General features: G+C 44.6%; 1 protein-coding gene across 2 annotated transcripts in view; it reads right to left on the reverse strand.

Annotated features, from left to right (window-relative positions):
* Positions 1–15837, reverse strand: part of sorcs1 (sortilin-related VPS10 domain containing receptor 1) — a 149466-nt gene that overhangs the window by 18745 nt on the left and 114884 nt on the right. For both annotated transcript variants that reach the window (XR_013122592.1, XM_076982918.1), the window contains exons 12-15: positions 14647–14723; positions 12804–12895; positions 12269–12376; positions 11235–11352 (exon numbers count right to left, since the gene is read on the reverse strand). Coding sequence is in view for 1 of the 2 variants with exons in the window: in XM_076982918.1 (XP_076839033.1) it covers positions 11235–11352; positions 12269–12376; positions 12804–12895; positions 14647–14723 (395 nt within the window). In the remaining variant the exon portion in view is untranslated. The remainder of the gene's footprint in view (positions 1–11234; positions 11353–12268; positions 12377–12803; positions 12896–14646; positions 14724–15837) is intronic.

The following is a 15837-nucleotide window of genomic DNA, read 5'->3' on the forward strand; positions in this document are numbered from 1 at the left end:
GGGAGCAGCGCACTACGGATGGGGGTGGGCAGGCTGAGGCTGTTCCCACCTCCAAACACCCCCATCCCCCTCCTTGGGGCGGCAGAGAGCACCATGATCGGAGCCTCGCGGGTTTTGTCAAAAGTCAGAGAGGACAGAAGCAAATCCAATCAAAGCCCGATATGACCAGCTGGGTTAGAGCCGCTGGCGTCGTGTAGGGTGGGTACCAACTGAGGGATCAGAGAGAGAGAAAGAGAGAGAGAGAGAGAGAGAGAGAGAGAGAGAGAGAGAGAGAGAGAGAGAGAGAGAGAGAGAGAGAGAGAGAGAGAGAGAGGGCAGAGAGAGAGAGGACAGGCTCTGTGGAGAGGGTATAAATCCAGCCATGCTTTGAGTGAGGACTAAATCGATGGATGTCTATTTTGGACAAAAAATGTGTTTAGAAACATACATTTAGAAACACAATAAAGCTAATAAAAACATTTTAGCTGGAAATCCTTTGGAGGATTGATAATGGCATAGTGGAATTTTCCTTAGAATTTTCACCAGTATATCATCTTATGACGTTCCATTCCTACATCGTGTCGTAAACCGATTTTTGTTGTAAGTCGGAACATACGTACATACTGATACATACGTACATACTAATCCTATTCTAGCACCTATCCTAACATAGTAATTATCAACCGTGTAATCACGTAACCATGTATTCTTCCCCTGTGCACACCAAATAAGAAGTTCGCATTACGACGTTTACGCTTAAATCGAAACAAAGCTTTAAACAATAAATGGGAGATGTGTCGTAACCACGAAACATCATAACTCGGGACTGACATAACCCGAGGTCCTCCTGTATATGGCGGGGTTAGAGGGGTGGGGTTAGGGGGTGGTGTTATGGGGGGTGGGGTTAGGGGGTGGGGTTATGGGGGGTGGGGTTAGGGGGTGGGGTTAGAGGGGTGGGGTTAGGGGGTGGTGTTATGGGGGGTGGGGTTAGGGGGTGGTGTTATGGGGGGTGGGGTTAGGGGGTGGAATTAGAGGGGTGGGCCTCTCGGGGAAGCTGAGCAAGCACAGCACCAAGGCCAAAAAAAAAACAGCAGAAAGAGGAAAGCCAGAGTAATCCCAAACGCTGAAGGCTTAAGGGAACTGGAGAGGAGAGCAGACACGGTGAGGCTCCAAAAGGCTGACCAAAGGCAGAGCCCCAGCAGATGGCCCCACCCTGGACTCAGCTCTCACACTCATGCCCTCACTGCTGTTCATTTCTGTTCACCAAAGACCTTCTCACACTTAAGCAGGTTTGGCTCAGACATGCTTATGCTTATGCATTTGGCAGAGCCATTTATCCGAAGCGACTTGTTAAGTGTGAGGAAGTATGTCTTGCGGGGCATCGACGTGTGTGTGAAGTCTCCGTTCAAACAAAAGCCGGAATACCTTAAAGAATCCTGTTAGTTAAGCTTGTTTACGTTCAAACAGCAGGAAAAAAACAACCAGCACAGAGGTTAGCACATGGCAGCAGAAATAAAGTACAGTGCAGAGTAATGTAGTGCGATGCATGTTATGCGTATACATGGTAGGTTAAGGATGGACGCTTTACAACTTGAAGCTGGGGGTGCCATAAAAAAACCCTGGTGATCTGTGGGAAGAAGCTGTTTTGGAGGCAGGGTCGGTAGGCTATAATGGCTCGGAAGCTCTTGCTGTAGAGGGTGACTCAGCTGTAAGCCAGATGAGAGGAACCCATAATGAAGGACTGGGCCCTCCTCCAGCAATGGCTTGCATGAGGAACCTCAGAGGTGTGGCAGGTGGCTCCCAGTGATGTTTGATGCGAGGCCTAATGGAACATTGTAGGGGGGAGGGGGTTGTGGAATCGTCTATAGAGCGTCGCGGAGGGTCAGTCACTCTGGACTTCTGTGGAGGATCAAGCACTCGCGTGTTCGTGAGGCTGCTGTCGAGGCTCAGAGAGGTAGTAAGGGACCACGGCGGCATGGCAAATGCCTGAAGCTGCTGTGGGCCGACGAGGTTAACGAGACCGTGACAGTTTCCTGTGGTCCACAACGAGCCACGTTGCCTTAATGATATTCAAGCTCAGCATGCTGCCACAGGCAGATTTGTCCTTATTTCTCATGAGTCCAATTGAAGTGGGACCTTATGGACACTTGGCCATGTTATGCATGGCTACACTGTCTAGTGAGAGAGCTGATTGAGGACCTCAGAAGGTTTACAAGGTTATGGTGCATCCACAAAACTACAAAGATACTGATTTCCATGATGCCGTGTTTGCTGGTTGTCCAAACGTTATAACTCAAGTCCAGGATATTTCCTATTATCCAGGATAGGAGAACCCCCCCCAGCCATCAATGTTCAGAATTCATGGCATTATCTGGGATCTGCAGCAAGTGTAATTAGCTGCTTGGTGTCTTCAGGTCATGGTTTCATATGAAGGTGATCAGGTGAGTTCATCGATAGCTGCCAGTGAAAAAGATGGCACTGCCTTCTTTCTCACACTTCCACTGTTCCTCCTCTTTTTGGTGTCCCAGTGCCCAAGTGAGTGGTCCGGGTGAGCGGTCCAGGTGAGCGGTCCGGGTGAGCGGTCCGGGTGAGCGGTCCGGGTGAGCGGTCCGGGTGAGCGGTCTGGGTGAGCGGTCCGGGTGAGCGGTCCAGGTGAGCGGTCCAGGTGAGCGGTCCGGGTGAGTGGTCCGGGTGAGTGGTCCGGGTGAGTGGTCCGGGTGAGTGGTCTGGGTGAGCGGTCTGGGTGAGTGGTCCGGGTGAGTGGTCCGGGTGAGTGTTCTGGGTGAGCGGTCTGGGTGAGCGGTCCGGGTGAGCGGTCCGGGTGAGTGTTCTGGGAGAGGAGACGAGCCCTAAAGCACATCTGGCAACTGAGGTCCGTTTGTCAGAGAGCCAAGTTTGATTCCCACACTTCCTGGATAGACGAAGACTGCATACTTTGCCTTGCAACCAACTGAGAGAGACACAATACAAAATGATGTATAGACTGCAAATAACACAAGGGACAACGAATAAAATTGACAGCAGAATCTCAGCTGTATGTGTCAAATGCGGTACAAGTTTAGGAACAAATTTTCATTACTTCTGGGAATGCAGACACATCTCAAGATGGTGGGAATTCACTGCTCGGGAAATTGGCAGAATTCTCGGCATAAAACTAAAAAGAGACCCAGGCTTATTTCTACTGCTTCTCTCCAAAACATTTGCTTTACCCTCGTTGCATCATAAACGCTGTGACAAACGACCACTCCTGGCTAGGAAGTGTGTTCTTAATAACCGGCTAAGGGAGACTCCACCCATCTGTTACTCAGTGGTACCGGGAGAAATTCAAAACACTTCTTCATGAGCAATTAACTGCAGTGATCAAGGTCAGCGGGATTTTGTTTATGAATACAAAGGAGGGCAGTTGCAGCATTTGTCTTCAGATACAATAAATTATTATAAAGGATCAACATTTACATGGCATGTAACTAAAGCAAATCTGATTAAGTTTAGAGGGTCACTGGAGAAGGTGAATTTGTTGTTATTTATTTACTTATTAATTTATATTCTGTCTGTCTTTTTCTTTCTCAAGTATGACCATATTCTCGAGGCAGGGGACGGAGGCAGGAGAGGAGAGGAGGCGTGTCCTTAATATCTACTGAACCATATTTAGCCAATTGGGTAATCTTCTAAAAACAATAAATTATTTGATTAAATGAAAGTGCCCAGCTAGATACTGAATAGTGCGCAGCTAAGCACCTCAGCTTCAGCTCTGGTTTGTGGGGAAAAATGACATTAAAAGCTGAAATGTAGCCAATAACCAGTCTGCTGACGCAGGCCATTTTGAGGTAATATGGCCGAGCGATGGTATCTGCTTAACGCCGTGGCAACAGGCGAACTCTAGGACTAGGGCTACGGGGCTATTACTGTTAATGAACGACACGATCAATATTTCCACGAGCTTCACCATGATAGACACAGGGCTCCAAATTGTTCATTGTGATGAGAGCCAAATTGCTTTTTACAAAACTGCGACGTGACTAATTATTTCAATTATATAGTATTCTATGCATAATGAGACAGCAACTGTCAACTTCACATTTAATAGTCACAACAGAATTTCTTTCTTACCAATCAATAATTAAAGCAGTTGCATGTAGTTAGTAATGGGGCGTGATATTCGGCATTCAAAGGCCCGTGCGAGACAGTGGGCACGACTTTGTATGCCTGGTTGAAGTGAGGACAATTCTGGGTGGCACTTGTATTTGTGCAGAGAGCCGCTCTGAGGAGACAGTAGCACATGCTGTTGTAAGCCAGAATGTGATCAAATAAAAAATACAAGCCCAACGCAGGCATGAAATCACAGCCCATAGAGCAATAGTTTGAAGTTGGAGACCAGCAGTTTCTTTTGTTAATTTATACGCATAGCTGATGTGGTCTGATATGAGATTTACTAAGACCGTTAATCTCACTAGGATGTAATGTGACTAGGCAGCAGCCTGATGAAAATCCGAGTCAACCTGATCTTAGGCCCATTACGCGTGCAGGCCAGGTGGATGTTGGCCAGATTATTTGGCCTGGCTTGCAATCTGAGATTCTGTGATGGTGATTCACTGCACTTTCAGCAGCACAGCTCCGGAGGTAGAATCACTCTATTTTCTGTATAAAGACGTAAACAGAACTTGATCCATAGCAATATTTCAATAAATGAATTAGTACCGCAGCAGAGGAGTGAATACAATATATTTTCATCTTTTTCAAGACCCGGCAGTGTTTTTTTTTTTTTTTTTTTTGATGCAATTGAAAATGGGTAATACTTGTATATAATGAAGAGTCCCTACATGCTGTAGTTGAATCAGTTTGTGCTGCAGTGTGTATGAATGGTAATTAATGTACATTAATATAACCGATTGGTCCTTGGGCCAACAAAGAATTTACACTATTCTGTGCATGTAAACATGTTTTTAGGAGCTGTAATTTGACTCCCCTGGAGTGCAAGGAATTTGCACGCCTTGTAGATTAAGGAATAGATTAGAAAGCTTCTGTATTAATACCAGTAGTGACAGCCCAATATCATGAAAGAGCCATAAAACATCGGTCCTGGGGGGTGACATGAGGGGGTGACATGAGGGGGGTCAGATGGGAGGCGGCTTATAGACCACTGCTGCAGGAAGGGGAACCAATCAACATGGAGGAACAGATGTGACACTGCTCACCAGTGCACCAATATAAATCACAACACCATGTTTCTGGGCGGATTTGGTCTCTGATCGACAATTTTGGAGATGAGAATTGGGAGCCTGTTGGTCTCCAGGCAACAATTCCGGCGTTAAACCTTTGGTTCCAACTTCTCAGCTGATCCCACTTGGCAGAACACTTGGCAATAGATCAAATGTTGCATGAAACAATCTGGAATAAGTGCAAAAGGGTCTGTTTCTGCAACTCAAGGACAATACTGTATTAATGTATTAATATTTCTAATAATTGGTATGTTTAATAACAAAAAATTATTATTATTATTAATATTATTTATATAACATGTGAATTAAATGTATTAATGAATTCAGATATTCGCACATCATTCCCTTTATTCTCTTTTCTGCACACTGGTCATATTTTCCAAAATGAGGTTAAGGAACAGATCTTTTAGCACGCTTGTTTGTTCACCACTGGCTGGGCGGGATTAATGTAGGCTGTGTCTCAATAACACCGCTGAAAGGCTGCACGTCCCCGGTGATGTCAGAGAGAGTGCTTCCAAGCACGCCCTCGTTCAGGGTTGCATTAGCATTAGCATTAGCGATAAGCAGCACTGAAGAAAACACTTGAGACAAATAAAATGGCCCTCGATTAGGTAGCGCTCCGCTACTGACGCACAGGTCCGCAACAGATGGTCCGACCGGTGCACAGTTTCAGCATCTGTGCCCCATGACTTACTGATCACAGCACATGCCAGCTCCCTTTTCCCTGCCAAGCTGCGGAGACAAAGCCGGCCCGGTTGGTTGGTGCCGCCCGCTGTATTTGCGAGTGGCATCCCTGCTGGCCCCTCTGGTGGGTCGAAGCAGCCGTACTGGGATGCAGCGGGCCGCTCCGGGCCTGCCTATTTACCCTCGTCAACTACGGACTGGGTTTGGTGGAGCCACGTATGTTCTGTGATAACACTGGAGGCTTTAGATTTAGACAAAGAGACTATTATCCAGTAGGATTTGGTAGACATGTTGTTACATAAATAGGATTTAGTGAGCATATATCATACAGTGTTTCACAAAGGGAAAGAGCAAATGAGAAAATAACAGATGCAGGAAGGAAGTCCAGGCACAGGATCAATTTGCTGTCATAGGATGCCTTAGAAAACCTACTAATGACTCCATGCACTGGCTACAAGAGCTACAAGTCCTGGTGCAGGTGGTTATGTATGAAATGTGTCAAATATTTCCACAAAAATAATTTACAAAATATACTGTGAATATAATGTGGCAAAGTGAGAACCTGAGGCTGTGTATCTGTCCAGGGGACCGAAAGAATATGAGAAACCTCCACCATTAGACATAGATTTATTAGGACAGTTTTCTAGGAGAATTATATCACTTACTGTGGACCAACAACTAAAACCTAACCTATTCCTTATTGGTCCAAACTTTGAGGTGCTAAGGGGGCGGGGCAGAGAGAGTTGGAGGAGTCTTTATTTTCCATAATGAAGACCTTAAGCAGGAGAAAGACAGAAAGCTGGCGCTGCAGCAAATAAGCACTGGCTAATAACAACAACGTCCTTTCCTGCTGTCTGCAGGGCTGGAATGGGCAGTACTGACATTAACTGTGGGTCTTATATTATATTTTAGTGTCTGCATACCTATTTTCCCCTGAAGGAAATAAGAAGATACTTACTCTTCTTAGTCTTATTTCAATTCATATAAGTTTGAATTTTGAATATAATCTAGTGTCACAGATTTCACCTAAATGTCTAATTTTTAGTGGGAAAATGCGGAACTACTCTTTTGCTGTAATACCTGTCATATATTGTGAAAATGTCAGTTCTGTGATATTGTGTTTGCCCTCTCAGCCTTTGCCTCTCCACAAAAAATGACTTCAGTTCATTTAATATCATTGAAATGCTTTCCTTGACACACCAGTCTCAAATTACACCACAACATCTCCATGGAGGTGATAGTCATAGGCTTACCATCGTGCCCATTCACTCCTGCAGTTTATTGTCATACTGCGTGACCTACGTCCTGTGGAGTTTTAGATTAGAGACACCCTGGTGTGCTTTTGTTCACTGCTCTTCTTATTGCAGACTTATGAACACGTTACTGATTTGACGAGAGACCTGCGGAGGTCCTCAGATCTATCTAGGAAGAGGTTAAACACTTAAAAGCATGTTAAAAATTTTAAGATGATGCATTTCTTTTTCTTTTTTGATAGACATACTGTAGGACCCAGTTTCCGTTGCTTGGATCAAGGCTCCCGGGACCTCAGTCTGGATCCAGGCCTGTGGGAGGGGCTCCTCGGAGGGGAAGGCCAGGCTCCTTCACCAGCACTTAGAGGCCAGTAGTTTGTAGTTCAGTGATCGTCTTTGTAGTCGTATTATTGGATGTGCATCCATGTGTCTCGCTCATTCAAGATTCTGGCCAACCGTCAGGAGAGCAAAGCAGTTCCTGACCAACACTGCACACACTGGCTGGGGAGAAGGTGAGCTTTACAGGAGATGTCATCATTGGAAGGAATTCTTGGAGGATATTCTCAATCCCACCAGCATGACCCAAAAAATGAGTTCATGGTTAAAAGGCTTAACAGGTTAAACAGATTCTCCCTTAGAGATAGGGTGAGAAGTTCAGTCATCAAGTAGAGACTCGGCGTAGAGCCGCCACTCCTCCATGGAGAGAGGAGACAGCTATGGTGTTCAGGCATCTGTCCTGGAAGCCCCCAGGTGAGGTGTTCCAGCCATGTCCAACTGGGAGGACACCGCACGAAGACCCAGGGCACGCTGGAGACACTATATCTTTCTGGGGTGCATGTGTGTATTGTGTTGTATAGCCTACTATGTAATAACAATGTGTAATAACATGTAATAACATGACATGTTAAATTACACTGTAATAGTATGGAATTATATAGGTATTCCACCAGTGTAATTACAAATTATAATTATACAGTGTAATGACAATGTAATAACATTTTGAATTATGTGCATAATAATTATGTAATGTATTGTAAGATAATTACATCATGTAATTTGAATGTGCAACTGCAACTTGTAATAACAATGTAAATACATATAGTACTAACTAAATGTAATAATGCAATAACAGTAATTATGTCGCTATTGCACACATGTAATTACAATATGATAATTATGTAATTAGATATTTTAATTAGACAATGTAATAACAAAGTAATATATATACAAAGTAATATATAATAATATATAATAATATATAATATATTTGTATATATATACAAAGTAATATATATATAATATATACTTACAATATTGTTATTACACAGTGTATGTATGTAATTATGTTATTAATACAAGGTAAAACTACATGTAATTAAATAAATATATGTAAAATAAACATGTAATTGTTATTTATGTTATTTTGTTGTACTAATGATGTGCATGTAGCTCTGCTCTATAATCCAGGTAAAACATAAGCATTAAGGCTTTTATAAACATCTAATTTAGGTAGCTAATTTAACTTAGTTAATCTTAATTACCTTTTGTTAATCTACATTTTATTTACTTGAATATAGAATTAACAGCATTGAACAAATAATTTTAAGATTGGGAATTTTAAGATTCTTTGACAGCGCTGAATTTAAAGGTTTTCTAACAGTGGGAATCTATCTTGTAAATTTGTTTATTTTTTTACAATATTTTGGGGTCTAATTTATGTTTTGGTACATTGACATGTGGCAGCTGTGTTATGGAACAGCTCCGGACCCTTGCGTGCCGCTATGTTGCTGCTATGTTGTCTGCGTGTCGTTATGTCCATGTTTGTACTTCCGTGGGCGTGGGTTGTCTGTGTGCGTGTTCGTTTGTTACACCTGTGCCTTGTCTCGAGAGTCACGAGGGACTGTGTTGGTCGTCTATTTAACGTGCGTTCGCGCAGTGTCCTGTGCTCGTCTTTGTCTGAGTGTCAGTACGTTAGTGTTTATGTGTTTAATGTTTTGGAGTAAAGAACACTCAATAAACGTGGAACTTGAGTGTGCGAGTGGTTTCCGTGCCTCGTCCTTCCACCCGCACCCACGCGTCACAAGCTGATCACACTTGGATGTCAGCTTTGATGTTTCCTGATGTTATAAAGTTATAAAAATCTTTAGTGGGGACTCGGAAGCGGAGGAGACGGACGGTGGAGCCAGCTACTCCCCGTCAGTAGCCTCTGCTCCTACGGAGTGTTACGGAGAGGACGTGAGTCCCCCACCGTCGATGTACTCCGCCCCCACCGTATATTACGGGGAGGGGGAAGACGACGCAAGCCCTCCCGCATCTGAGTGCTCCATCCCCACGTTATACTACGGTGAGGGGGTGGGTAACGTCAGCCCTCCTGCATCTGAGTGTTCCATCCCCACGTTATAATACGGTGATGGGGTGGGTGACGTCAGCCCTCCTGCGTCGGAGTACGTCGAGGGCGGGTCACTCTCAGAGAGGGAGAGCCCAACTCCGACGGACTGCTCCGGAGAGACCGTGAGGGAAAAGAGGCGTGCAGAGGAAGGCGTGCCTCTTCCCTACCCCGAGGGAATCCCGAGGGACTGCTCCCGGGCTGACACGCCGGAGCAGCCGATGTGTTGGAGTTCGGGCGGCTCGGAGCGGGAGGTAGAGATAAAGGTGGAGGAACCTACACACGGGACACAGCCGGCAGAGCGACCGCCCAGAGGAGGCGGCGGTCCCCTAGGGGGAGTTCGACGGGAGGAGACGGAAAGGCGGCAGCCGTACCCTGCGCCTCGTCCTCCAACAGCTTCCCCGGCGACGGAACGCACGCCCAACTAGAGGGCTGCTGGGGTGTCCGCCGCTGGCGGGGGTTCCGCGTGGAAGGCGGAGGGATCACCGCCCACTGCCGCGCCTGCAAGCCAGGGGGTGTTCACTCCCTTGGCCGCTCTCCTGCCTATGTTAAACGTGTCTCCGTGTCTGTCAGTACCCGTGTTAGTGTCTGTCCCTGCATTTCTCCCAAAAACCCGCTGTTCCCTCTTGTGCCATTTGTGTTCGTCGTTCCTGTGTGCATGTTTGTCTCTGTGCCATTGTTTAAAGTTTTCTCCCCTGTCTTCCCAGGGAGGGTGTGCTAGGGCTGTTTGTGGCGGTTCCCGCCGTCGGGGGAGATGGCTCTCGGTGGTTCACGGTCCCGGCGGTTCCGGACCTGCCCGTCGGTGTAGGTTCGGGGCTTTCCAGCTGCGCGGGACGCTCCGGGAGTAGCGAGCCCCTGGTGGGGGGTTCCGTTACGGAACAGCTCCGGACCCTTCCCTGTGGGCGTGCTGCTATGTTGTCTGCGTGTCGTTATGTCCATGTTTGTACTTCCGTGGGTGTGGGTTGTCTGTGTGCGTGTTCGTTTGTTACACCTGTGCCTTGTCTCGAGAGTCACAAGGGTCTGTGTTGGTCGTCTATTTAACGTGCGTCCGCGCAGTGTCCTGTGCTCGTCTTTGTCTGAGTGTCAGTACGTTAGTGTTTATGTGTTTAATGTTTTGGAGTAAAGAACACTCAATAAACGTGGAGCCTGAGTGTGCGAGTGGTTTCCGTGCCTCGTCCTTCCACCCGCACCCACGCGTCACAAGCTGATCACACTTGGATGTCAGCTTTGATGTTTCCTGATGTTATAAAGTTATAAAAATCTTTACAGTCAAATATAATTGACAAATATCTTAATCTGAATCTGTAGTGTCTGTCCTTTCAATTATTTTTAAAGTAGAAATTAAGAGCCAATGAATCTAGGTTAAAAACCACAGCTGTTTTCTTCATTTGCTGTAGTACTCTTAGTTAAAATATACCTAATTCGAAACAGACCTGAGATTGCACATTCTATTACTAAATATCTTTAAAGGCAAAAAACAGAGAAAATGATTATGTTGAGGCTAGCCCTAAAATATATACATTATGTTCTCGTCTTCTGCAAGATAATCTTGTGTGCATCTGCATCTTGTCTTGAATTGGGTTTAGTGACTTTATGAAGACAAATTTCCAACGGAAGTCTGATATTAGGAAGATTCTCTTACACCAACATGTAGATACGCGTGTTTTTGTCCTTCATTGTCACCGATGCTGAGATCACCAATGCGCAGAGCCTCACCTGGTCATGGAGGTGCCAGGTCTGGTAGTCCGTCTCAGTGCATCGCCTGTTGAAGATAGACCTGAAGTCGATCTTTACCAGCTGCCACTCGGACCGATGACTGACATGGCCGAAGATTCTGCAAATAAAGACAAGCCTTCAGGCGCTGTCTGCTGCTCGCCTGGCCTGAGTCATTATCGAGACGTGCGGGATCTGCTGAGGTATGCTAATGACGTTGCCCCTGTGGCAGGAACGTGCGTGCGGATCGCTGCTTTTCCTCTGTTTTAGCAGGCCGTGACGCTGAGCTGCCCCGCGGGCAGGCTCTGACATTCTTGGGTCAATAAAACCAACCCACCCCAGGGCTCAGCAGTGGAGGCGAGCCTTGGTACGGTAAAATAAGCCCTGCCTTGCACAGAAATGCTAATGTGCGAATGAATGCTTATTGGGTTAGCAGCCACTGTTTGGCTTGTTGCTAAGTAGTTCAATATCAAGAAGTTTTAACAATTTCGGTGAAGGTGTTCTTAGTGTGAGCTTTGAAGATTGCTTATTATATCTTTTCTAGTTACATTCCTATAGAAACCTGATTGATTCAAGTGTTAAATGGATATTTGTCCCATTGCATATCCTTCCAAAGAGTTTCTTTTTCATAGTTTTTCAGTTTTTTGTTGACTCAGGGTTCCTGCAATGGCCCTAGATGCTTGGCTTGCCGTTTGTCCCATACAGCTGTCAGTGTTGACCTTTGGTTTGACCTCTGGAGATAGAGCCCCTGTTCACAATGGTGGCAGTGGTGGACAACTGTCTGTTGTAATTCAGTCCTAGACACACACATGTAGCCACAAACACACGCATACACACACACACACACCATGTATGCATACCCACCCAGCCCTGAACAATAATAATCACAAGGACCCGCCCACTCACACAAAGATGTACTCTCGTAAATTCAAAAAGACTCGCTCTAAAAGCTCCGCGTCAGGCTTTTCAGACACACCTTTGGAGATGCGCTTTTTCTCGGTCATTTATAGCTGCGGTGTGCGGTTTTTAATACGTACGTCATAATAAGAGTCTCTTCGCCCGGCTCACCCAGAACTCCATCCACAAACAGTGGCGACGAGGTGAAGCTGTACTTATTCCACAATCTCCCTTCATCAAAACTCAACCTGCGGAGGAAACGCGAGAGCGCGTCACGCGTGACGACGCACAACTGCTGCTATTGTCCCGCCGTCGTGCTGGAGACACTGTGTATCGCACACATGCCCTGATACCGCAGTAATTGAAAATGCCACATCGTACACGTCAGATGAATTTAGCAAATCTGACTGGTACAAGTCAACATTCTGTTGGAGAGCATTACACAGCCCACTGGTTTTAATGAGAATGTTCACAATTCACATTCATTATATGGATTTTTGTGCAACTGAATCAACTCACAGTATATGCAGTATACACACATATATATATATATATATATATATATATACACATATATATATATATATATATATATATATATATATATATATATATATATAATGCAGTATATGCATAAAAGATAATAAATGATATATGCGAGCATGATGAGGTTACCATAGGTGTCTGATGGGGAGAGGAGTGTGTCGGATAGCCACCAGGGCTCCTCCTTGGTCCAGATATAGAAGACTGTATTCCTCGTCAAATATCTGAAACACACAGTGGGTTTTCTATTGTCAGTTTTTCGCAGCTCAAAGAACTATTGTCATGTAGTCCATCTCTGAGGACTACATTTCCCAGAGTACCCCACTCTGCCTAACCAGATCCTCCTGCCTTCATTATTGATTACACCTCCTATAAATACCTGGACATTTACACTCTACCTTTGTGAAGTATTGCCAGCTAATAAAACCACATGTTTAAAGATCTGCTCCTGTCTGACTCATTCTGGAATGTCACAATTGTATGAAATTGTTTAAGACCCTTGTTCACAAGTGTAAAACTATTTATAATTCCACTGTTTCTTCAGCAGTTTGGGTTTTAATTTGATTTGATCTACTAAGGCCAATGTGAGGATGGTTCAAAGCAACATAGGTCCATTGGTAAAGATCTAAAATAAGTTTGTGTGTGGGGTTACTTCTGGGTAAAACTCACTCAAAGTTGAACTGGAGAAATTTGTATGAACATCGTTAAAGACTAGAATTAAAATGTATCTATTGATGAATTCATATTGATACTACAATCCACTTAATCTTCAATGTGACCTGATTATAACAAAATAGATCTTCTTGCCTCTTGTTTCTCGCAGTTTCTTGCTGCCTTAACACATTTTTTTTTCAAAACATTTACAATGTTCTTTGTGTACCTGTATTCACACAGTTGCCTAACGCAAAAATAATCACTTTAGAAATGAAAACTGCACGAATCATTTGCCAATTTAAGTATGCAGATGTAAGATGGATTCAGTAATACGAAATTGTCAAAAGCTTTACAGTACAAATAACATAGTTTTTCCACTTTGGCAAAAATGCAACTTCCCATTGGAAAGATATGTCTGAGCAAATAAGAACAAATCAGCACATGCACCTGTAGACCAGGTGTATGACTGTAGGACAGGTGTATGATTGTAGGACAGGTGTATCACTGTAGGACAGGTGTATGATTGTAGGACAGGTGTATCACTGTAGGACAGGTGTATTACTGTATGACAGGTGTATTACTGTATGACAAGTGTATGATTGTAGGACAGGTGTATGAGTGTAGAACAGGTGTATGACTGTATGACAGGTGTACGACTGTAAGACAGGTGTATCACTGTAGGCCAGGTGTATGACTATAGACCAGGTGTATCACTGTAGGACAGGTGTATGACTGTAGGACAGATGTGCTGGTGCATAGCATTTCTGGTCTGTGTATGTCACTGTGGCCGGATTATTAAGCAGCTTCTCCTGTTCACATTGCCTAGTGAAGTTGCTGAACACGCCCCTGTGTTGTATGTGAGTCGGGTTCTGATGAGATTTCATCTCCTTATCTCCACAGGGTGGGGGTGGCATTCAGCCTGATTAGATTAGAAGCTAGATCACAGGTCCACCGCACTTAAAACAACGTTATTTCATATAAATCAGGGTGACTGCAATTATTTCTGACAACACATCTGATGTGTGTGTGTGTGTGTGTGTGTGTGTGTGTGTGTGTGGGGGGGGGGGGTGTCACACCCGATGAGCTTTAACTTTCACCACATCAATTTCCTCTTAATTATTTTCACTCTCCAGTCTTAATTAGATTGCGTCCCCCCATAAAGTCAAATCATAGCGTCAGGACCAGCCAGGTCCACCTATGGGTGTCGCTCACGCTGTGGCAGACCAATCTGCTCAACCAGCACCACCTGATCGTTCATTCTCCGACGGATTTATGGACTTGGACATGGGGATGGAGATGCTGGTGCAGCTCTTCTTCCTACCTGCCTCCACGTGTTCCCAGCATCAGAGGTGATGAACATGCTCACGTTGGTGTTGCTAAGCTCCGCCCCTATGGAACCTGCATGAAAAACCATGGAAACAGTTGCTAGTCAGAGCATCAATTAGACTATTAAGTTATTAGCATAGCAAGAAGAGAATAGATCTCAGCAGGCATGAAGTCACAATCAAATGGGATAAACATTTGATAAACATGAGATTAAACATGAGATAAACATGACATTAAACATGAGATAAACATGACATTAATTATTTACATTTTGACATGTCAATATCTACCATTCCAAGTTGATTAAGATAACACATATATTTACTTATGCAAATATATGTTTATTCAAATCTTATTAAGGATGATTAACATACTAGATTTCTCAATCACTCCTTGTTAAAGATTGCAGCGCATCTTCATTTGTTGTGGGATCGGGATTGAATGTGTTTGAACAGACTTGTAGGACAATTTGGGTTATACAGCCTGAGAAAGTGCTAAATTATAGTATGCAGTGCAGATTAAATAATGCAAACAACCTTACAGCTATTAGTCTAGCTACTTAATGCTAGATTAGGAGATAGAAGTGAAGAGGTGTCATTTCAGGTTGCCAAAATAAATTTACAGCTTGAAAAGTGCTTTGGAGTTCAATTCTATAAGTTACTTATACAACAGCAGGGAACTGTGAAGACAAGAAGAATCTTCCTCTATTATTGCCACAATCGCAGACCAACTTTTCTGCTACCACAGAACTTGCAAAACTTGCAAAGCTTAAATAAGTTACGTCTGCTATCCCTATGATGAGGGATCACGGGGCAATCGAATCTAAAAACCTTGACGTCGGTGTGGTGAATAACGTGGCGCAGGCTCTTCCCCTGAGCGTCGCTTCTGCTTGAAGCAGTGTTTCTGTTTCATCTGAGCCCATACAGCAGTCAGTGTTCGCTTTGAATCTGGTGGAAGACGCCGTGGCTGTGGTGGCTACGTAGTGACGAACGCTTTCAATCTCCCATTATAAACGTTTGGATTTAGGAGCAGATGAGAGCGGAGGCGGCGTGGGCGAGGTGGGAGACCGGAATATTCCACAGACTCTCTCCTGCCATTCGCTAGTTTCAAGAGTTGCACTTAGCCGATCTCTTTGTTTACGCAAGCGCAATGCTAATCTTGTTTATAGCCCATATTCTGAGCCGCT

The sequence above is a fragment of the Brachyhypopomus gauderio genome, chromosome 20 (genome assembly GCF_052324685.1).
Source record: "Brachyhypopomus gauderio isolate BG-103 chromosome 20, BGAUD_0.2, whole genome shotgun sequence".
Taxonomy (NCBI): domain Eukaryota; kingdom Metazoa; phylum Chordata; class Actinopteri; order Gymnotiformes; family Hypopomidae; genus Brachyhypopomus; species Brachyhypopomus gauderio.